The sequence below is a fragment of the Aquila chrysaetos genome, chromosome 20, assembly GCF_900496995.4.
Source record: "Aquila chrysaetos chrysaetos chromosome 20, bAquChr1.4, whole genome shotgun sequence".
Classification (NCBI taxonomy): domain Eukaryota; kingdom Metazoa; phylum Chordata; class Aves; order Accipitriformes; family Accipitridae; genus Aquila; species Aquila chrysaetos.
Genome location: NC_044023.1, coordinates 9,907,246 through 9,931,376, shown reverse-complemented (window position 1 = coordinate 9,931,376; position 24,131 = coordinate 9,907,246). Strand labels below are relative to the sequence as shown.

The 24,131-nt window shown below is 35.1% G+C and overlaps 1 protein-coding gene across 12 annotated transcripts in view; it reads left to right on the top strand.

Moving 5' to 3' along the window:
* ERC2 (ELKS/RAB6-interacting/CAST family member 2) overlaps positions 1–24,131 on the top strand; it is a 534,400-nt gene that overhangs the window by 281,957 nt on the left and 228,312 nt on the right. For all 12 annotated transcript variants that reach the window (XR_003920743.2, XR_003920742.2, XR_003920751.2 and 9 more), the window contains one exon: positions 21,408–21,568. Coding sequence is in view for 1 of the 12 variants with exons in the window: in XM_029996089.2 (XP_029851949.1) it covers positions 21,408–21,568 (161 nt within the window). In the remaining 11 variants the exon portion in view is untranslated. The remainder of the gene's footprint in view (positions 1–21,407; positions 21,569–24,131) is intronic.

Genomic DNA, 24,131 nt, shown 5'->3' with positions numbered 1-24,131 from the left:
GGAACTTTATTTGACCTATCCACTAGACGTGTGGCTCAAAAGTCACAGTCTGGAAACCCATTTCACATACAGCCAAAATGTGGCTTAGGATAAAAAAGGTAAGCAGGTATAAGTCTTTTAAAGACAGTAAGAAAACCCAACTCAAACAAGAAAACTCGTATAACTGAGGAACTAAACATCTCCTGCTCTTAGCAAGCATGAATTTGGACTTGAAGTTTAATGGATCAGTTAAACTGATCCCATTAAAATTATCCCATTAAAGTAAAAGGACATCTCACTGATTTCATTGGCCCTTCAATTATACAGAACAGAAATAATAATAAATTAATATTTTTTAATATCTAGAACATCTCACTGATTTCATTGGCCCTTCAATTATACAGAACAGAAATAATAATAAATTAATATTTTTTAATATCTAGAAAACATGTTTACAGGAAAAATTATCTAGTGACAAAACAAGCAGCAGTTAACTGACAGATCTAGAAGGAATGATAGGCTTAATACGACATTTGGGTGAAATCTGCACTAACGGAATTGTTGAGAAATTTTTCATAGTCTTTAAGAAAGGTAGAATTAATGTTTAATGAAATTTAGGGGAACAATGGTTCCCAGAATGACCCCAAGGCTGAAAAGATGAACCATTTCTTTCTGTGGGACCATAAAATTGATACTGTTCGAAGGCAGTGAAATTATCAGGCAAAAGCTGAAAATGTGAAACGGAACTGGAATATATAGTGAATGATGTTCTTGGGCTGCAAAAGTAAAATGGATTCACATGGTACTGCCATGCCTCAGAACTTTTAGAGTTGTTCAATGCATGAGTAACACTTAAGTAAGAAGGATGTGCTTTAACTGCTGCGGAGGTCAATTCCTCGATTACTTAGGTAGTAGAAGATTAATATAATAAGTTTGAAACCCCAGGTTTACATCCTTGTGCATACCACCAGTTAGTTCTGTACTTTCTAAAACACTATAGAAATACGTATGAGAATGTTTTAGAATATCTGGGATTGCAGGAAAAAAGCTAAAAATAGTATGCTTGGATCTTTGTAAGAGTCTGTGAAAGATATTTCTTTTTTATAGAGCTTTTGAATTTTTTTATTTTATTTTTTTTTATTTTAAAATCTGAACAAAAGCCTTAAACTTTTGTACCTGGAGAATAATTTGTATGATTTTCTGTTTCCCTCCCACCCCCGTGCTACAACAGCATATTGTGAACATGCAAACAACTTCATGATGTAAGTCACTGATTGCTTGTAAAAGCCCAGAATAAACTCTAGACATCAAGGCTCATAATCGAGCCAGCTGGTGTCTTACTTTCCAAGGAAAGATTCCAAAATGGCAGCTCAAATGAGTTTGTTTCATGAGCCATCTGAACTGGGGTGCAGTGTCTTTGGACACAAATGGTTTCCTGAGATTTTCATATGATTGTTATACTTCAGTAAGTAATTATGAATGTAATGGTATAGTATATATACATTTTAAATTCCAGTGTTGTCAAGGAAAAATGTGCATGCATTAGTGTAACATACTGTGATTTACAGGGGGGCACTTCTATCCACATTGCTGTACACCAGAAGGCCAAGAGTATCTGTCGGTTCTTATCTATCTACTCGCAGCTGTATTTAAGCAACTAATACACATTTCTATAAACAACTTGATTTGTAGACAAAGTTGGCCACTGAGAAGTAAAGTTTTCCTGAAGGGTAGGAGACATGTCATTCTTCTTCAGTTTAGTGGGGAGATCACAAACTTCCATCTTCCGTTGTGCCTTTTTATGTTCAGTAGTAACCATAATACTTGTGAGTCCTTTACAATTTATAATATATTTTGTCCTCTCCTAACTATTTATTTTATTTTCATGCAACAGAGAAGTGCTTTTAGTACTTTTATTCTAGTTACTATCATTAACTGTTTGATAGACTTTCTTGATGTTAAGTAGAAACATAGAGGAATTTGACTTACATTTTTTATTTTGGAATCCTTAGCTGATTAAGAACTGTAGTGGTCTCACCAAGAGTGATTTCTTCACTCTATGCAGAAGAATGACTGAGAATTTGCTTCCAGATATGAATCTTTCTACATTGCTGTAAGCACTTTTCACCCTGAGATTTTTTTTTTTTTTTTTTTTTTTTTTTTAAATCTGATTCCATGTAAGGTTATACATTACATTACTAATGCTTTGAGGCTGAATTAGTGTAACCTGTGTGACATACCTGAGTGGATTTTAGATATTTCCCCAGAATGAATATTAGACTGCGAGCCATGCACAGCAGTAGCTTTAACTAACGTTTCTGCATTTTTTGTGATTGGTCCCTGCAGCTTGGGAACTAGTTCTGTAATTCTGCATCACAGCTACCCTCTGTGCATATTATTATAAAGATTATGCCTTCCTGAGGAATTGAGAATGAGTTGGTGGCAGCAGTTTTCAAAGAAGGAGTCGTCAGCCTTGACATCATTCCTGTCCTTCTTTCATGCAATTAAAACACATTAATCTTTGCAGTTTAAGAACTGACTCACTGGATCAGATAAGAGATACATATACTTAATGTTTTTGTTCTGGTCAGCAGAAAGAAACTTGAAGTAGAATAATACAAGTATTAGGGCATGAAAAATTAAGAACAGGCAGAATGGTTTTTCATCAGTATACTGTCTCAGGTTCTACCAGTTGGCTTAGGGACCTTTTGAGCCGGAAATAGCATATGTATTGTCATGTTTAGAAGCTATAGAACTTATAATCAATAAAGTGTTTAAAATTTTTTGGCACTCATTTTGGGGCTGAGAATTACCCAAGATCCTTGAGCTGTGCAACTTAAAATGTCATATGAAGAGTTTTTCCTTTTATGTGTTTTTTAAGCCTGTTGCCTAGTAGTGTCCTTAGGTGCCCATAATTCTTTAGCTGTGAGAAATAGTGAACAATAGTTCCCAGTTCACCTTCTCTATAGCATTTATGGTCTCTCGCTTCTTTTTCAATAGTGCATTTTCTAAGCTGAAAGGTCCTGCTTGAAAGTCTGTCTTTTCTCATTGCAGATAGTTTTAAGTTGTTTGTCTTTCTGAAGTGGGAGAGTAGGTTCTTTTCAAATTATTTTTGGCAGGTCTGGAATGTTTTCTCTAGCAATTCTTTTGCACATTTTATACTAGAAAATAAGATAAACAGGTTTTATATATATTTTAAATTAAAATATCGTAGAAAACAGGGCTGGAAGGGATGTGAAGGTATCTTCTAGAGCATCCATAGTACTAAGTGAGTATCAATTATACCAGTTATTTCTGAGAGAAGTTTGTCTAGCTTGTTGTTAGTGACCTTTGTAATAACCTTGTTCATGATTCATTGTCTAAAGGTATTAAAAGATTTCTCTACTATCTTAACTGAGTCTCTTTTTCTGTAATTTCAGGCAGTTATTTCTTGTCTTATCCACATTGGACATAATGAACTGATATTTTTTTTTTCCTTCCTCCTTTGTGATGGCCTGTATCTGAAAATCCATATCATGTTCCTTAGTTTTCTCTTCTTGAAGTTGATAGACCCTAATTCTTTCAATCTTGCCATAGAAGTTATGTTTTCTAGTTTTCTTATTGTCCTTGTTTCTTTTCTTCATAGTCTTTCCAGTTTGTTTGCATCTTTGAGTGGATAAAATTGGATCCAGTTCTCCTGCTGAGATCTTGCCAGTGCCAAAGAAAACAAAAGGATTACTACTATATATATATATATATACATCTTTCCATAGTGTGTTTTTTGTGACAACGTGACACTGTTGACTTGTCACCTTAGTGTCTTGATCCTTTTCTTTAGTAGAAAAAGACAACTTCTTAATTGGTTATTTCTTTTCCTGGATTTGTGGAGTTGATTAATTCTGCTGAAGTGTATTACCTTGCTTTTCTCCCTATTACATATCATGATTTTTTTTCCAGTTCAGTTCTCAGGTTTGGCAAGATGTCTTAGTTATGTTTTTGTTTTTCATACTAACACCATCTGCAAATTTGTAGTCTTAGTATTTGTGGTTATTAATAAAAGAATTGAATATCATATGTACCTGCAAAATCCCATTTTTTAAACATCCTTCTAGTTTAACAGTGAATTATTGGTGGCTCACTACAGCTTCCCAACTAGTTTGGCATCTGTGTTATGTTACTTTCATTTGGATCATATTTTTCTGTAGCCTGCTTATGTGAATATCTTGAGATTTGTTACCAAATATGACTGCTACTCTTGTCCTTCAACAAAGCCAATTACTCTGTCATAAGAAAAAATTTAATTCATTTGACATCACTTCTTGGGAAGACTATATTGATTCTTGTAGGTGTTTACAAATAGTCTGAAGCAGATTACTTGTTCCGGTAATTCTCAGAATCAAAGCTGACTTATCTATAATACTCCAGTCTTCTTTTTTTCTGTTAAGAGCAAAATTATATTTGTCATTCCCTAGTTTTTTAGTATCACAACCGCTCCCCAAGAGTTCTCAAAAACACTTTCGTTTTCAACAGCACTGAGATTTTATCAGCCATTTTTATTCCTACGACAAAATTCACTATATCTAGCTAATATTAAAACATCCCGGTATTCTGTTACCTGTTCCCCCCCACCAACAGTGAGATTTTTCCTTCCCCCCCCTTAGTCCTAATTGTACTAGCTGTTTGATCAGCACTACCCTTAGGTAAAGAGTGATGTAAAAGACCATCAGCCTTTTGGTGGTCTTGGCATAATCATTTAATAAATGTACAGATGTGTCAAAGAGAGTAAGCTTAATAGAGTTAAGTCTCACTCTTTCAGTATAGCTTTAGTAACTTTGTATGCAAGTTTATCTATGATGTTCTTTTAAAGGTTTGGAAATGAAAGGGATAATGCTGTCTCATCTAGCACAAAATGCTGGGCCATTGAAAGTCAATAGGATAGTAGAGAATGCATTTCATAATTATGATAGTTAAAGATCCCAGTGGGGTTTGATATCTACCAGCATCCAGTAACTTTAGCAGAGACAGGTGGTAAAGGATGGGGGAAATATAGTTGTAGCCTCAGGCAGATACTCAGTTCATGCAGCTGTTTCATGCATTCTGGCAACATGACTCAGTTAAAATCAAATAACATTCCTTATGCCAATATTTCTTACCTGCATATGAAACCAGTTGTCTTTCATTTTGCAAAAACATGATAATTCAAAGAGCATTAAAAAATGTACTGTTTCTCACACAGAATTTATATCTTGCAGCTGCACACTAATCCAAGTGAAATGGAGTAGAGTTTCACTTTATCAGCCAATCATAACTTTAAACTGTTTTTACAATTCATCGTACAGTTTTTAAAGCCAGATTTAAGTCTGTATATGAAAAATAGTCTACTTGATGTATGAAACCATAGATTAGTCAATATGTATTTAAAGAAGTACTTCAGTAACAACAGAAAAATGACTTTAGAGAATTTACGGACTAAACTCTGAATGATATACATGGAATGCAAGTGTTATGCCATCAGTACAGTTAGGACTATGTGTGAAAGGAGTAGCTGAAAAATATAGTTAATTTGCTCAAATAATCTCTGATCCTGGTACTCTTTTACAGCTGTCATATTTAGATTATTAGTCTATCCCATATCCTAGCTGCTTGTAGCCTTTTTGTTTCTGAGAGCAATTATTCACCAAGTGGAAGACAGAATGGATCTGTTGTGTATGGGTAAGGCTGAACCTGTTCATTATTTCCTTAACCGGGATCATGGAAGAAGATGAACAAACAATTAAATTCCTGCTTGTAACTGGATGTGCCATGTAAATATGTTAGGAGATTATCTTTGTTCTCTCAAGACACCGCTGAGTATTCAATTGCACCTCTGTATTTGGAGAGCCACCTCTTCATTCCTATGTCCTATTTAATCCCCTCTTAGGGATTATTAGAATTAAAGAATTATTAATTCCTTATATTAGGAGGAAAGGAGGAAAATCATCATAATGCACATACTCAGCACTTCTTGTCACATGCTAATGCTCAGGTGGTGGTTAATACTCAGTCTAGGGCATATATTTGGGACTGAATTGTATATCCAGAGAAATGTTGCATACTTCATCTTCTCTATCTGAAAGTGTCAGGAGAATAATAAGATATTGATTTGGCCTTTTTGTCTAACTCAGATGAGAAATTTTTCTTGGGTCAAGATTGCGTTTTAACAGGAATAAAAAGATTAGGAAAACTTCTGTTGCCAATAACTTAAAATTTTATCTTTCACACCGTATTATTTTTAACATATTTTTGGTTCTTCCTCAGCAATCTTTTTATTCTATACAGGCTCAGATCAACTTGTTTTAATACATGAAAAGGATTTTTTGTATTCTTAAAGGGTTTTGGTACTTCAGGAATTAGTCATGTGATTGTACAATAAAAGTTACAGAAGTGACTGCACGGGTGACTGTCATGATCTCTGTTTACACCACACATTTAAATATATTCAAACTTAGGTACACCCTCATGTAGTTTGCTAACAAACTCTGAGTACGATGTAGAAAAGACAGCTCCTAGGGATAAAAAACTATTCAAGTTTTATGCCTACTCAGTCCTTTAAATTCTGTTTACTATGCCAGATATATTTTTTAATTGATGCCAGTTATGATATTTGTCTACTTTTGCCATCATTAAGCTGTTAAACATATTACTTTTCAGCATTTTTGTGTGAATAACGCCTTTCCTATTTCAACTCTGTTTTTTTAGAAGTAACTTCTTGTTATAACAATATTTTCTGGAAAAACGTCAAGAATACTTAAATACCTTAAACAGGTTTTACAAGTTAACAATTCTGCTATAATTAGTCTTCAGGCTACTTCTGGGTCCTTGGATTTAAAGCTATCAGAGTTTACTGTTTTGTGAAAAATATGTTTTACTTTGTTTGGACATGCTTGTCATAAGTTTCTCAGTATATCATTATCCTATAAAACCTCCCACTGGCAGAGTCTGGAAGGAAAAAATATAGTGTAAACTATAGAAGACCTAATGGCAGCTTCCTGCCAACATTCATTCTTGAGTCAACAACATTTGTTTTTGGTTTTGCTTTTGTGAAAATATGTCACAATCTAGTCTTTTATATAAGTTTGCTAGTTTTATTTATCAGCCTAGTAGAGCATGTATCCACATCTTCTACTTTCCCCTATTTTTTCTCCTTTTCATTCCATGATATCTGTGTTTCTGGTCATACCACCAGTGAGTGTTTGCACACATAAATTATACACCTAAAAACACTCATCACTAGAAAATTTACTGCTTCTAATATCTTTCTCATGAACAGTTGTGTTTATTTCTGAGTTGACTTCTCTGGTAAAGACAGCAATGCTCTTAGCTTTGGTTCAGTTCTTTGTTTTTTCAAGACTCATTTTAGATATTGCAGTGTATATGGGACCATGTGGGCTTTCAACCATAAGCCTGTGCTGGGAATATTAGAATGGGTTTAGTTTATAAATGCAACTCTGAGTAAAAATAATAGTGGATCGCTATCTGTATTAACTATACTGCTTCTACCCAGCTGAAGCCAAGGGCAGTATGTGGGAGCAGAATATATCCTCCTGACAGAGGATATAACTGGCTTTTCTGTTTTCTCTTTGAAACCCTATTTGGAGAATACAGGGGGTAGGGAGGAAGGTTGCTGTCCTTTAATATAAGGAGCTTGAATCTTCTTTCCTATGTCCAGGAAACTTATTATGGGTTTTGGTTTGGGAAATCTTTTATCTTCTGGGCCTCTTTTTGGCAGCTTAACTACTAACTCTACTTAACTAAAGTAAAGGAGAGACAAATACTATAGATACTGTGTTGGAAAAATAGATGCTCTTAATTTCTCTTTTTTAAAAAAAAAAACTTCTTTAAACATTCTTTGTCAGTATCTGGGTTTTTTTGAATAGGAAAAACTCGGTGCTTTTGTAGTATTACAACAGCATAGTAAGTTAATAGCTGTTATTTTTATTATACTATGTTACTGTGCATTTATAGCAATGAGGGTTACTCTTTTGTGATGGCTAATTTTCCCTCCTCTTGAGGTGGAAAACTGTGTAACATTACATGAAGTACCATGAGCTACATCTCAGATTAAACTATATTCATAATGCAATACAGTAGGATACCAGTTATTCAAACAACTTGTATGACACTGTATTTGTCTGGGTGACTCGGAGTTTGTATCATGAGGAGTCACTGTCCAACATGAAAACATGTACAGCAGGGAAGTTTGGATAACCAGGATCATACCATGAGTATTTAGGTTTTTTGTTGACCAAATCCATTATATGTAGAAAGGCTATATTTCTTTTTTATTAATTTATAGAAAGCCTCTTTAATATTACACTATCACATGAATTTACTGAACAGATGTATTATAAGCCATTACTTTTGATCTTGTCATGAACAGTAAATTTTAGACAAGTGGCACCAGCAGAAAAAAGACCCCAGACTGAAAAAGCCAACTTACAAGAGAATTGTTGAGCTCTAATTTTGAATAATAATTTTATTTACTCACTGTAGACAGTATTTCTTAAAAGGAAAAAAAAGTAAACCCTTAAGTGCCCAGCTCTCTTCCTAGATAAGAAAATATTCAAAGGACATCTTATATGTATTTTCTTACCACTGTTGTCTAATTTTTGTGTGTTTTGTCTTTGTTAGCCCAAGGAAAATGAGCAGATACCATGATTTAGTATACCAGTGATTTAATTTTATTTCATTTAATTTTATTTCATTTCATTTTATTTTTTACTAGCTGTCCTGGTTTCAGCTGGGATAGCGTTAACTTTCTTCCTAGTAGCTAGTATAGTGTTATGTTTTGGATTTAGTAGAGAAGAATGTTGATACACACTGATGTTTTCAGTCATTGCTAGGTAGTGTTTATACTAAGTCAAGGATTTTTCAGCTTTTCACGCCCAGCCAGCAAGAAGGCTGGAGGGGCACAAGAAATTGGGAGGGGACACAGCCAGGACAGCTGACCCAAACTGGCCAGAGGGGTATTCCATACCATGTGATGTCATGCCCAGTATATAAACTGGGGGAAGTTGGCTGGGAGGGGCGGATCATTGCTCGGGAACTAAGTGGGCATCAGTTGGTGACTGGTGAGCAATTGCGTTTTGCCTCACTTGTTTTGTATATTCTAATTTTATTTTTATTTATTATTATTATTATTATTGTCTTCCTTTCTGTCCTACTAAATTGTCTTTGTCGCAAACCATGAGTTCTACTTTTTTTGATTCTCTCCCCCATTCCACCGGGGAGGAGTGAGCAAGCGGCTGCATGGTGCTTAGTTGCTGGCTGGGGTTAAACCACAACACTATCCTTGAAACACTATTCTTCTCAGTATCCCTTATACCAATCAAGATCAAGAAAAATCCAACTTTCAATAAAAAATGCCTGCCATTGTCTAAGCTGTGTTGCCTAAATGAATGAGAATTATTGAAATCTACAGTCTCTGTGGAGATTTTGCTTTATAGAGGTGTTTCCTGTGGAATTCATCTTAGAGAGGGGAAGGAATTTAGATGTCATTTATGTGCATATGTGTGTGCTCACTGAAGTGATTTTGAAGGTCTTATGCATGCACCGAGAAACCAGAGAAATTAGATATTTGGGAATGGAAATTGGTGATCTTCCAGGCAATATTGGATCTAAAAGTGCTAAATCCTTTAATAAATAAACCTTGATTCAGACTGGAATGTCTTGGCTTGATCTTAAAGGTGATATTATGAGGGACTTCTAGCTGTTGACTAGCCTCAAAGATAATTATCTGCACATTCCAATCTTGTTCTGCCATCAGAAGTGCCTGAGGTCTAAATGGAGCAAATGTTATTTCCACTAGAAGTATATTATATTTAGACTATACTCATTCCCAAACATTTCAAAAAATATTTGCATCTGACTGGAAAGATGAAGAATAAAATAATTAAATAACTATATAACATGCTTCTTGGAGTCCTGTGTGCTTAACACAGGAGTCAATTTCAGCCATTGTAAACAGTTTTCTAACTGACATTGTATGTTGTGAGCATACAGTTATATTGTTGGTGTTACTATTTTTGTTAGGCTGTGGGTGAAAGAATAAGTTTTTCCTTGCTGAACATTTTCTAGGTGAGCTCTCTTAAAACATATCAATACAATGTTGAGGATTTTGCTCATAATACAGATCAGATGCTCAACAAATTTGATTTACTGTGTCATGTACTGGAGCTAATTTGAGAGACTGAATAGTCCATCTGGACCAATATATATGTATATATTGACCATATAACCCACAAAAAGGCTGAGCAATAACTACTTTGTAATAGCTGGAAAATCAATTAACTTTTGTAGGGAAGATCTGTTAGAATATTTCAACTGTCACATCTTTGGACTGAGAAGATAAAAAGGCAAAGACATTTAGTTAAGTGACTACTGAGCAGAATTTGGAACTGAAGCACTCCAAGAATAATATGGAGAAATGTTCCGATATTACCTAGACCAGCAGCTTGGGAAGTTGAAGAGGAAGAGTTGGTTCAGCAAATTCTGGGAGCTTGCTAAAGAGGCAGCTCTATGATATTTATTCCATCAGAAGCCAAAAGGAACTAGAATGGACATAGAAAATTGAATTGCAGAGCATCATAGTGGGGGAAGTCTTGTGGACAGTTATGAGAGGGAAGAAGAAACTGAATTCATAGAACAGACAGCTAAGCACCATTTTCTATTGCCTTTCCGATTATTTTCTTGTACCTGGTAGATGTTGGGATAATATAAGTACTCTGGAATAGTATAGCGATAAGGTCAATAGGGATGTAGGTATTATAATCTTCTCCTCCTTCCCTTTTTCAGTAGTGAAACAAAATCTATCACTCAGTAGAAATGCATTGCCAAACGCGTATTTGGTTGGTGTATCATTAACTGCATGAGGGAAGACAAACAAAAAGCCTAGGTGCTGGAAATTTGAATTACAGTATTTGCATTTTTATACTTGGGCCAAGCTCTCACAAACTGATGTGACAGAATTGAAATCTTTGTTTTCTTTGTAGGTGAGGCAATAGTTTAAGTGACAGCTCATTTTCTTCATCTGTGCATCCTCACTAAACCTGGTTTTGGTTCAGTGATACTCAGACAATGTGGTTTTGTTGCTTGGAAAAGAGCAAGTTCTGTAATTCAGCATCTTTGTTTCTCCCAATAATGTTTTTATTCGTTGTTAACTGCTGCTGTATTTTACAAAGAGATAGAGATGACTTTGTCAGGAGCTAACCTGGAATAAAATGATTGTTATAAAGTCTTCCTCTTCCTTCCTTCAGATAGTGATTGAGGAAAATTTTGCAGTTTTAGAAGGACAGTATTTCTTGGGCTATCTTCCTACCCTTGTCAGTGTTTTCTCCCCCACCTGATTTTCTTCTTCCATCTCTGTAATCATAGCGAGCCATTCCTACAGTTTTTTCCTGAATACTCTATGTATAATTCTGCACATGCTGTCTCTTTGCAACTTTGCTCTGCAGCGTTGCATGCTGTCTGTGCAATTATGTGTAAGAATCTGTTTAGTTGCTGCATAGTTTCCTCCTGAGCTAGTGTGCCTGCAGCATTGTGGCGGCATCTCTGGGCTCTGTTGCTGCCTTGGCTTTGCTAAGCGCCGGCAGCCCTGCTCTCAGAGGTAACAGGCTGTGCAACCACCCTCACATCTGGCTCCCTTTTTGCACTAGTAGTATTTCCTGAGACTGTTGCTGAGTTCAGTTCAGCATCCTGCTCCTCCAGCACTGCTTCTTCCTCCCACAGGGAATTTCTCTCTAGTGTGTTGATTGAGGGGAAGCACTGTGACCTGTGACTGATTGAGCTAGTAAGCTTATTACTGTGTAGTAGGTGTGGGGATAGTTTCATGAACAGGGAGCTACTATTTGAGTAAGATTTCTATTTAGCGCTCTGAAAATTTGACGTGCTGATTGTAAACTGCCTTCATAGAGGAATTCTTTCTGACAAATTCTGGGTTGATATTTTTGCTCCATCATGTGATCATTCCTAGCTTATCATGTGTTAATAATTGAGTCCAGTTGTCAGACATTTTGTTGTCCCCCGCAGACCTCCCCTGACTGTCCTATGGGCTATCCTATCCTGGACAGACTCATAAGCACGTCTGTTCTGTTCCTATTGACTGGTCTCTTACTGAAGTGACCTTCCAAAGCAGTTCTTAATTTTTTTTTTTTTTTTTTTTTTTAAGAGAGATTTCCTTCTAAGGAACCTTTTTCCCCAGAAAAGTACAAGAAATGACACAAAATATATAACCTTTATTTTTAGGGCTTAAGTGCAGCTTATTTGACCTATAAAGACAGAGCCCATATTGGTAAACTTGTGTTGCTTATGCTCACACCATATCTGAAACAATTAACTTAGTCAACTGTTTGTAGTCCTGCTCCAGGTGTTCTCCGGTACTTCACCTGTAGTTCTGGATAAATTTGAATAAGAATGTAACTACCAATTGCTGTACCAAGTATTAAAATTTTTCTTGATAAGACTGATCTGCAAAGGAGCGTGCCAGAGCTTGAACTTGACTCTTTAATGTATAGACATACCATGACTTTTCTTAAGGTTATTTATATAGCTGATATTGCATTATATACAATAGGTATTAATTTTAGTTTTAAGCGTGTAGCATGTCCATGCCACTGTGACTTTCGTAGGTGTGCCAAGCCAATAAAATATTGCATAAATAATTTTATATTAAAAATGCCATGGAATTAAGTAAACAGGGAATGATTATCTGCATTAAGAGAAGAGCGCAGATACAGCTTCCTTGGGCATTCAGTACTTGCATGAACACTGTCAAAAGTCACAATACTGAAGATGGTATCAAATTTCTTTTGTGCAGAAGCTATACCTTGTTACCAGTTGCATGAATCTTTATTTATCTTGCTGCTTATTAATATTATTTAGCTTGTGTCAAAACTAGATAGGAAACCGTATTTTCTGATATTTCTCACATAAAACTATCCAAGGTTTTTCATACAATAATGTTTTCACTTTAATAAATCTTACTTGCTATTTCACAATACATAAGCACATTGTAGTGTGTGGAGAAAGTCTTATGTACATAAACTACCTGTTTGCAGTAAGACTTTACACATACCATGTGAATCTCTGCTGCCTTTGGAAATATTCTAAAGGAGAAGCATTTCTAAGTTTAATAATATATTGGGATTATGGATTAAAAGCAGTGGGGAAGTAGCTTTGTGCAGTGTAACATAACAAGTGTGCTAAGAATCAACTTTTGGCAAGAAAACTCCCAATTTGCCCTCTCTCCCTGAAGTTGACCTGGTGGATGAAATAGTAGATGTGTGTATGATTCTAGGCATGCCTTCTCCAAAGATCAACATTTGTACACACTTTAGTCACCTTTTATACGCAGTGCTATTGACATTAACCAGAGAGGCCAGTCTGACAGCGCTGTACTTTAACACCAGCTAAAGAGTTGCTCTGCTCTACTTGCATGGTTTATCTAAAAAGACTCAACACTGAAATCACACAGCGTAATTGTTTTTAGTCTATAAGAGTTCTCTTCCAGATACAATATCCTGTAGGACAATGGAGTGTCCTACTGAAGTCAACATATGTTCAATAGCTAATTCAATTACTTTTTTTTTTTAATTTATTTTACTTCTGAAAACATTAGGTTGAGCCCTGTAACTTATCAATATATTATATCTAAATCTGCTTTCATTTGCACAACTATAAAGCACCTTTAATGCTACTTTTGTAATTAGGTGTGCATAGTATCAAACAAGTGTAAGTTAGAGCAGAACTGAGGCTACCAGCTGTTTAAAACAATCACAGACTTGCTCAAATGAAGCTCAGTGGAAAAGGAGAGAAAACTAATAAGATATGTCAATGAATAATTAATTTTCAAACTAAATGAAAAAAAAAAGATGCTACTATTTTTGTGAAAAGTGACTTGCACGATTGCTCAGGTGCTTGATCTTGTTTCCATTACAGTGCATGTCTGAATGACTTCTAGAGTTGAATGGGGCTGACAGTGAGTTAGGCCTTGTCAGCATGAAGTTTACCTTTGACAAAGAACATTTGTTGACTGATTCTTGCAACACTCTGAATACTGTATCTTTATTAACATGGTCTGGGTTTGGGGTTTTTTTCCAATTTATATAGCATTGCAAAATCAGAATATGGTATTAATTAGTCTATCATATAACTATATTTTGCTGCTAATGAAAGAGCTTTTATTTGGGGTAAAACATTCCAGCTGCCTCTGCGAGGAGTATTCTGCCATTTTGCCCATCCTTTTCAGTTTGCAGGAGGTCACATTCACATTTTGACACTGGGTGGTCATACAGTGTTTTCTAGTTGAAACTAATTGACAATACTATAACTGGAGTCCACTTGTGTTTCACAAGATGAAGTGTTTAAATAGAGGACAGTATTCCTGGGACTGCAGTAGAAGCATCATTTTTGTTTGCACTTGAGAATAGTTTTTGTTTTCATCTGTCTAGAAACATGACCCTAGAGCACAGAGGTTAACATTATTTATACCATCATTTTTGTTTGGTTTAATTGAAACCATATATATACAGATACATTAAAATGTTTTTGGTGTTGCTTTTGGTTGTTATTTTGGTTTGGCTTTTAAAACTGATTATTATTCTATTTAACTGATTATTACTGATATTTTCCAAAATTATTTAATTACGTTTTTCAGTTATAGGTGAAATCACTATATTAATTGGAAGACCAGATAATGAATCCAAGAATTATATTGTTGTGGTCCTATATTTTATTGAATTACTGAGGTTTAGAAGAGATGATGATCAGTGTTCTAACTGCCAGTATGAAGAAACTTAATCATTTTAATACAGTTCCCAGAACTTATTAAATAAGACCGCTACATTAGTAATCCTTCCACTTAGGATATATATTTCTTTTTATCTATGGGAATCTACTAAATTCTAGAATATTTTTATGTAGAGATGGACATATGTCTCTGTCATAACACCATGCTAATATAAATTAACACAACTGGTAGCTACCATTGGACACCAGCAAAGAAATACGAAGGAAACTAAAGGACCTTCTCTCCCTGACTGTGGTCCCTTCAAGGCTGGATGGGAAATACGTACTATATCTATACCGACTCTCTTCTTTACCTGAATAAAACTAAACCTTGTATATTATTATCATAGCACTTAGCAAGAGGATTAAAATATTTTAAATCCTACTTTAGGTAATAAAGTAATGTCAATAAGGTTTCTGATTTCAAATTCTGCAGCATGGCATCTCATTTGGTGATTGTGCCGTTGTGTTCCTATGGAGATGGCAAGCCATTTCACGAGCGTTGCTATTGCAGTGCTTCTGGTAATTTTTGTTATACTACCACTGCATTGCTGGTTGATATCATTGGGCCCTACTTGCCTAGTCAATTACGATTTTAAAAAAAACAACCTCAAGTTGAAAATGAACTATTATCCTGGATTATATAAATGTTCTACTTGATTTTCCGTCAAATCCTTCACTTAAGATGTTTATTTTAAAGCTTATATACATTCCAAAGTATGGTTACTTTTTTCTTTTCTGACAATATCCAAAATTGTGAGAGACAACATGTGTCTAATTTCTTTGTTTGGAAAGGTTCAGGAGCATCAGCCTCCATAACTATACTGGTTCTGTTAGACCTGTTTCCTGCGTTTAAAAGCTGTGAGGGAAAAAGTCAGAGGTGAGGAATTTGGCTATGGATGACAAATGGGATGGGAAGAGAGTGGAGGGGAGGGTGACAAAGAGTTTATTTCCATGTCTTGCAAAGCTCAGTATGACACTTTGCTACGTCTGTTTGCTTTTGTGAAAAACACCTTTGTAATGAAACTGTTTAGGCAGTTCGTACACTGGAGAAATTCCCATTAGAAACAGAAAGAAAGAAGGTATTTACAAACCATTTTGCAGGACAGTGTTGGCAATTTTGAGAGCAGTAGGTCCACATGACTTGTGTTGGACCTCCTGTAGGTGTGTAATTGAATTAGTCATGAGATAGAGTGGTTCTCTGCGTGGCCAGCTGCCGCTGGTACAGGATCCTGGGATGCCTGGCACTCATCCTTCGCTATGCAAAGCATAGGCAGTCCATTAGTGTAAAAAGCTGAAGTCTCCAGCCTGTGAGTCAGAAGAGCTGGTAAGTGGATATTGGTGTGTAAAATCTAGGTTTTTATCTGTTTTCCCTCATCTCTGTGAATGTGTTATCTATGTCCTTTTAGTCCAGTGACAGAATGAATTTGTAGGAAAGCCACAGAGAGAAACTTTAAGGATTATAGTCTTTCCTTTTTTGCAGTCTCATGCTTAATCATGGGGAAAACCCCCAAATATAGTTTCTATTAACTTAATCTTCACAGAACTGGAGATAACTGAAATTTATATAGTGTAACTTGGCAAAAAAAAAAAAAAAAAAGCAAGCATTTCCTTACCAAATGGGAAAAAAAAACAAAGCACCTTTGAAAACAACTGGATGGATTTTTACGAGTGACTTCTTATTATAAAAATGCAGCTCACATAAACCTGTACTGGATGTACATAATAGTTTGTTAACCAAAAAAAAAAAAAAGTTTATCTACAACGGTTAATATTTTTGTATTAAAGTGAAGAGTCTCTAAGTAAATAGTAGGATTTATTTATTTTATTTTACAATGTAAAATTCATAAATGATCTGTGAGTACTAACACAAGATTAGGTTTTAAATTAAAGTAGGTATGGAGTTTTTGTATAGCTACTGCTACTTGAAAAAGTCAGTTAGGGAAATCCAAAACTCTTGTATTTATCACCAAGAGCATTGCTAAAATTAAGTGCCAACCCTTAAAGATAGTAATACTAATAATACTAACCTTGATTGCTGGAAAGTTGCCAGCTCTTCGTCATCCTGCAGAAATACATTATACTTGAACTGAGAAAACATGCAATTGTCCCTCCCCCTCCTTATTCCCACAAACTGGAACAGTATTATGTTAGCATGAGTTGTGCTGAGCCGAATCCAATCTGGAATTAAGAATGCTCCAGGGCATTTTTAATAAACCGTCATTCATTTGAACTCTAACCTTCTTTAATTTGCAGAACCTGGTAACGCAGATGTATGCTTCAGCCACGTTCATTTCTTTTTCTTTTCTTATCTTGGTATGAAACACTGCTGATAGGACTTGAAAATGCGAAGCTGCAGAAGAAGTAGGAAGCGTTCATTTAAAATAGACTCAAACCTAGGAATTGTAATAGTTTAGTTTGCTGGTTTTCTGCTATTCTGAAGTATGAATTTAATTCTAGTACTGATTTTAATAAAAACCTTGAAGCGCTGAGGTCAGGCTTTCTGAAAGTATGAAAAAAAAAAGGCTTTTATTAGAAAATGCAAAGGATAAAATGAGGCCGTTGTCTTGCAGAAGTGAAGAAAACGCTGTTAATAATGTATTCAGGGCATAGAGTACTTACTAGGAAAGAACATTGTATTCAATGAGGTTCTCACAGTGACCTCTGTCAAAAGATGACTTCTCATTAATTCTGTAGCTGGTATCTAAAATGGCAAAGTTTGTGATTAGAAGTAGCCAGACTAGAGTCAGGGTGGGGAAAAAATGAGCAGGCTTTCAGGCACTACCTGTCTTGCCCGGCTGGCTCAGGAGCTGCCCCTCAGCAGCCTCGGGGGAGTTCGGCCATGTCGTCTCCAACCTTCCGAAGAGGTGTCACTGCAAGGCAGAGGGGCCGGGGGGGCTGCACTGCCGGGGGCGGCTCGGGAAAAAGCTCCGAACTGCTTGCCCACTGACGATGCCTGCCCGAGCTTCAGCACGTGAAGGCATTGAAAATGCTGCTTGGGTTTTAGACTACGTTACCGATCGACACCAATTACTTTGAGAGACCTTTCTGTATTTCTGTGTAAATAAAGGTCTTCAGGATGCCTGTGTGATGGTTAAGGTAGAATAGGTGCTTCGGTTTGGGAGGAAAATGGCCGGATGAGATACTCCAGGTTACAGATATGGGCACGAATACAAACTTTACCTTGATCCTTTGCACCGTGATAAGAAAAGGATGTAAATGTGTTACTTGGTCACTGTTGAACTGGTAGTTCGATAGGGGACTCAGCTCGATATCTGGAGAGTGGAAAAGCTAAAAAGAAACTGGAAGGCAGGACCATACCAGTGCTTTGGAGAGGAAAGGACTCCCGGATGCACTTTACTGTCCAGATGAAGTGCCCCTAAATGCAACAAAAGAAGTATTTGCCATAGGTCAGAAAGCTAACATTTTTCACTAGTACTACTGGACTGGTTTTCATTTCTTACAGTAGGACTAAGAGGTAGTAAATCAATATTAACCCTTAATTTTTTTCTCCTATCATATTGATTCTAATATTAAAGAAATGAACATGTGCTTACATCAAGAATTTGGCTTATGTTTTACAATGCTTTTTTGCCCCCTAGGCTTTTATATCGAGATAATACTGCCTTTAGTGTTTAAAGTTAATATATCTGCTACAGCTATATAATAAACATGCTAAGATGATTGTGTGTGCAACTTCAGCATTCACACATTTACGTTTGATAGTAGTTGATTAAAAAAAAAAAAAACAACCAAAACCCAAACCAGTTTCTTCTGCACATGCCTGCCAATTGAATTCTGCTGTAGGTGTTGGTGAGACAGTTAACTAGGAAAACATACAAGTCTGAACTTGGGTCATATTCAAAAAGTGAAGGAAGAACTAGCTGGCAAATATTGTGTTGAAAGTGTAAATGAAAGTATAACTTTCAAGTCTACACGTGTTAACGATTTGTGGTTTGAAAAAGTTTTCATATTTAAATTTTTAAAGTTTTTTTCCCTCTCCTTTAAACTTTGATCTCTTTTGTCTGGTAATATAAGAGTATGTTATTAATATACATTAACAAATCCACAGCTTTGTTTTCCACAAGTCTTTAATTCCCTTAAATGTTTTAAAATGTAACTGATGTGATATATCAGAACTTAGGTGAGCATTTAGTCAGTCAACAGGTTGGGTACTAAATTCAGCTGAACCTGTAGGAAAAAGGGTGCAATGATACAAAAGATATGGAAGTGCTACTATTCTACTTTTTTACGTTCTCATCTGCCAAACAAATCTCCAAGTGTGGAGTGACTTGGTGTTTAAAGATACAGTCGCAAAGCAAGAGTCTGTATTAATTAATGACTTTGCAGTCTTGAATCCTTACTACTGTTTCCATTAATGTATGTTGCCTGGAATTAACTAACAGGCTGGAGGCTCAGCAGAAACTATAGGCAGTTTTTAAAAAACACAAGGGCAAGCCTAAGAAATAACCCAAGAAAAGAGGTAGAAATATCATATTATGTTTTAGTAGTTGAGGCTTGTCCTGTTGGAGACAGCATGGGTTTGTGTTCTTGTACTAAAACAGAAAATGAAATATCTGCTGTTATATTAGAAATTGAGTATATTTTTAAAGAAATATGATCTGTCTCTCTCGTTCTGTTTTTTTTTTTTTAATTATTATTTTTTTTTCCCTGGGAATTAAGTGCAAATCCAGCTTTTTTATTTTTTTATTTCCCTCAAGTATATTTTCTCTTTGCTGCTTCTAATGTGAAAGTTCACTAGGTAGTGATTTTACAAAAATATCTAAAGCCTTCATCTTTCTTCATGGTTTGCTTTAGTGGAATCTTGCACCTGCACAGACTCTACTGCACAATTGGCACTCCTTGCTATTTCATTTATATCAGTATTACACTGGTTTTATTTTCCGAGTGGAAGGTTGAACATCAGTAGTTTCAATGCTATTGGTAATTCTGATTCTGCATTCATGAAATATAACTTCTTATGCACTGAAGAGTATCAGACATGTTCTAGTACTCCATTGAACCTATTAGAGTGTTTATAAAGATGCAGATGCAGCTGGTGTAGAAGGGGTAAGGTAAGTAATCAGTGTATCATTTTCAAACAGAGTGTGAGTCCTCATAATTTGATGAAGATTGTATTATTAATTTTGCTTTACTGAACCTGTTATATAGGAGGCAATGTGTGTTCAAATTGAAACAAAAATACGTGGCTTATGAACAGTTTGCATGCTAGTAGGGTTTAGGTGACAACAACAAACAACAATTAAGCATGAACTTGGGAGAAAATATCTTATTTTTTTTGTAGCCACACTGATTATATGACCACAGTGGAATATTGTCAGACTTTGCAATATGCCAGCAAAAGCGAACACCTTGCAATGACTTGCATGACATGAACAACTGGAATATGTCCTCTCTTCCATTTCATTTTATTTAGATGTCCTTCCTCAAGTTTTCACTAATATATAAAATGTTAATATTTGGACAAAGGAGGTAAGGAAGAAAATACAGGAAATAGGACATCCATTAGTTAAATCATAATATCTTATAAAAACAAATTAAATCTGTTGTTTACTTGCAGCTGTTAAAGTAAACTGTATCATTTGCACAGGGGGAAATCATGCTGGTGTCCTGGTTACCAGAGACTATTTGTGACCCTCTGGTTCTGTGAATATAATGATTCACCCCACAAGTAAATTTTCTGCTGCCAGACAGGTGTCATATGTAGTGTCCATTCTTTAGTGTGTTCTTTAAATAATGTGATAGACCATGTCATACACTTTTTTTACTTCTGAATTTTGTTTTCTGAAAAGATGAAGGTTTTGTGACTTCCTGCAATAAGCAATTTGTCCTATATCCAGTTGACATTTACCAACGCTCAAGAAAGAGTGTGATCACCCTAACTTTCCTACATTTCATGCTTCAGAAATCCTCACAGTTGTCATGAGGAAAATAACTTGGTTGTTATTAGATCTGTAACAGACATTTAAACTTCACAATCATAGAATAATTTGGGTTACAAGGGACCACTAGAGGCAATGCAGTCTAAACCCTTGCTCAAAGCAGGGATAACTTCGAAGTTGGATGAGATTCTCCAGGCTTGATTCAGTCAAGATCCAAAAATATGCAAGGATTGGAGACTCTACAGCTTCCCTGGGCAACCTGTTCCACACAGAAGGGTGTGCATTTTTTGGTAAAAAATACATGGATTATTATGACCAGTTTTATATTAAAGTATATATCTATGACTGCATCTAAAATTTCTGAAATTACTATTATGATGAGTTACCACCACCCTGAATTTAAATAATATGAATGGTGCAAAAAATATTTATAAATTCTGCCTGTATGTGGCAGTGGCCCAGGTAAAATAGGTTTTTGGTGATCTGTGCTAGTTCTGTTTTGTATAAATGTTGCTTATTACTTGATGGATTCATGGAAATATTAAGTTGTTTTGTATTTGAAGACTACTTTTGTTAGTTTTTAAAACAGTTAAGATAGGAATAGATTTGAACAGTCATTTACTTAAAAGAATTCCTTTTGTTTGGTTTTTTTTTTTGTATTTATATAGTTTGAATATTTACATGTTGTAAAGAATATGGAGCTTAAAACATTCTCTCTCTTAGGTAGAAGAGCTGATGAATGCACTGGAAAAGACTAGACAAGAATTAGATTCTACCAAAGCTCGTCTTGCCTCAACGCAGCAGTCTTTGGCTGAAAAAGAAGCACATCTGGCTAACCTGAGAATAGAGCGAAGAAAACAGCTTGAAGAAATTCTAGAAATGAAGTAAGTACATTGATTTCTCTAATTTCTAGAAAAATTAAAATTACTAATTTCTTGCCATAAGAGAAGGGTTTTTTTTCTTCGTTTTTTTTTTTTTTTTTTCTATGTATATATTTAAGTGTGAATCTAAGGACTTCTAATAGTTTCAAGACTGTTAAATTGCTTTTAAAACATGGAAATGCAAAAGTCTTCATTTTAGTAGTACTCAACAAATGACATGAGAATTTTTTGAAAGGTGTCCTTTGTTGCATGCAAATAAAATATCAGCACAGTATAATTTCCATAAGAAATTGAGGGCCTAAAGCCCCATCTTTCAGTGGGAATTCTATGTTGGAGTTTCTGTTAGTGTCAAATTCAAGGAAAGGGGTTTATTAACTTTACATGGATGGTGCAAAGTTTATTGCATTGAATTGGTTAAAAAAAAAAACCCCAAACCAACAAAAACCTATTTGCATACACATTAGCCTGTGTATATGTGTACGGAATGAAAAAGGAAGATAGACCTATAACTTAAATCTTAACTTCCTACCCACAATAAAGGTAAATATCTGTAATTATAGGATGTTAAAGCTCTGACATGATCTTTAAAATTGGCAAAAAAGAGTGAACCCGTTACGACTTGGCTAGGCTGGTAAGTGTGCATTTAACATTCAACAAAGGAAATTCATAGTTGTAATTTCAAAACTCTTTTATTGAGGGAGGAAAAAAGAACCCCAAACACTTAAGGCATATATAACTTCAGCTAAGTTGTTGTAGATATCCTTACATTTTAAAGGAAGGTAAGTAATCAGAAAAAAATGGTTTTAATACTATTGTTGTAAATAAGACAAAGGGGAAGTGGAGACATACGCTTACTAGACTTTTATAAAAGTGGGTTTTAAGAACGGCTGCCATGTAATATAGGTGCAGAAATACTGTAACGTAAGCATGAATGTTTCCAGTGAAATCAAAAGAACTTCTGCTTTTGACTTTAATGAGGTCTATATCTATACAGAAAAATGGGAGCACATATGAATTAGAGTAGTATGTGATATTATATTCTATAATAGATACTTTTTTTTTTTAGTTTTCTGATTTTCTTTCATATGTACATATTAATTCACCTATGATAATTCAGATGCTCAGTGCCAGTATATTTCATGCAGTCTTCTGTTTTCTGTATAGTGCTTTGATCTGTTTCTTTCAGTGCGTGTTTGTTTTTCATCCTAATGGTAAGATTTTTTTCTTTTTATCATAATTATCAATTATCGAGCAATATAGGGGACACCCCCACCCCACCCCCCTCAGTATCTAATTCTGTTACTGTGACTTTTTTGGTTAGGTACACAGAACCTCATAGAAGGACTATGTAAGGCATGTATCTTCAGTCTGGGAAGTGAGATTGGCAAAAACTGGTGAAGTTTGACTTTTCTTTTGAAAAAAAGTTGTTCTATTTTATGAATAAAGGAGTGAGTGGATGGTACTAGTGGTGAAAGAACCAGTATCAAAGGTCCAAGTTAGGAATAGTTAGGAATTTAAAATGAGATATAAACATATAGTGTGTTTTTACAGTATAAATTTTAAAAGTAAAATTAGAAGAAAATTTTAAATTAGCATCTAAAAAATTAAATTAGTAAAATTTTCTAGTTAAATGTGTGTTGTTTTTTTTCCTTTTCTTTGAGTAGTCATTAGTATGATTTCTTTTGTAAAAGACTTTCTTAGTTTTCTTTTTTGCTTGATCTCTCAGTTGCTACTTTGTTAGCTGTGTAAGTATGTAGACTTTTTCTGCCATTACCTTTTTTCTGTCTTCAGAAGAAGCAATTATTCATATGCAGTTTTCATTTTTAATCCTGAACTGACCAAAAATGCATTTGAAATTCCAAGTTAATAACAACCCCCTTCTAACCTGTAATAATAAAATACAATTAATTATAATGCATACTTCTTCCTACTTAGGCCACAGAGGGTTACCTAATCCTGTGCTAGGTAGCTTTCCCAGCTGCCTAGCCCTGTGTCATTACCTGTAAGAGTCTAATGCTCTAACTCATATACAAGTCACTCCCCCTGAAATCTATGATTCAGCTAATAACTTAGAATTAGAACTCACTTTCATTAAAAAAAACATATCTCCTATTACTACTTTTAATTCTATCCTCACTTTAGTTTCTGTGAAATATGTTACAAGGCTGAGTTCATATTGGAGATAGAATCAGACAGAACTGCTGCTGCTTCTGGTGAGATGGAAAGAAATGAATACGGCTATCAGACGTCAGGATGGTTTTGTTGGTCTAGGAGATAAGAAATAGAGTTGATGAACAAAACAAAATATATAAAATCACAGCACAATATTACTAAACATAGAAAAAAAATAGAATAATGACAGAAATTCACATAATCATATTTACTTTTTTTCCTTTTATTGCCTCTTTAACAACATTAGTACTGAATCAAACAAGCAAAAATGAACATACTTATTTTTTTGAGATCTCTGTACAGGAAGGGCTACATGATTGCTATTAAATATAAATCTTAATTTCAGGTTATTTAATTTTATAAGATATACTGAACAACATTAATAGATATACAT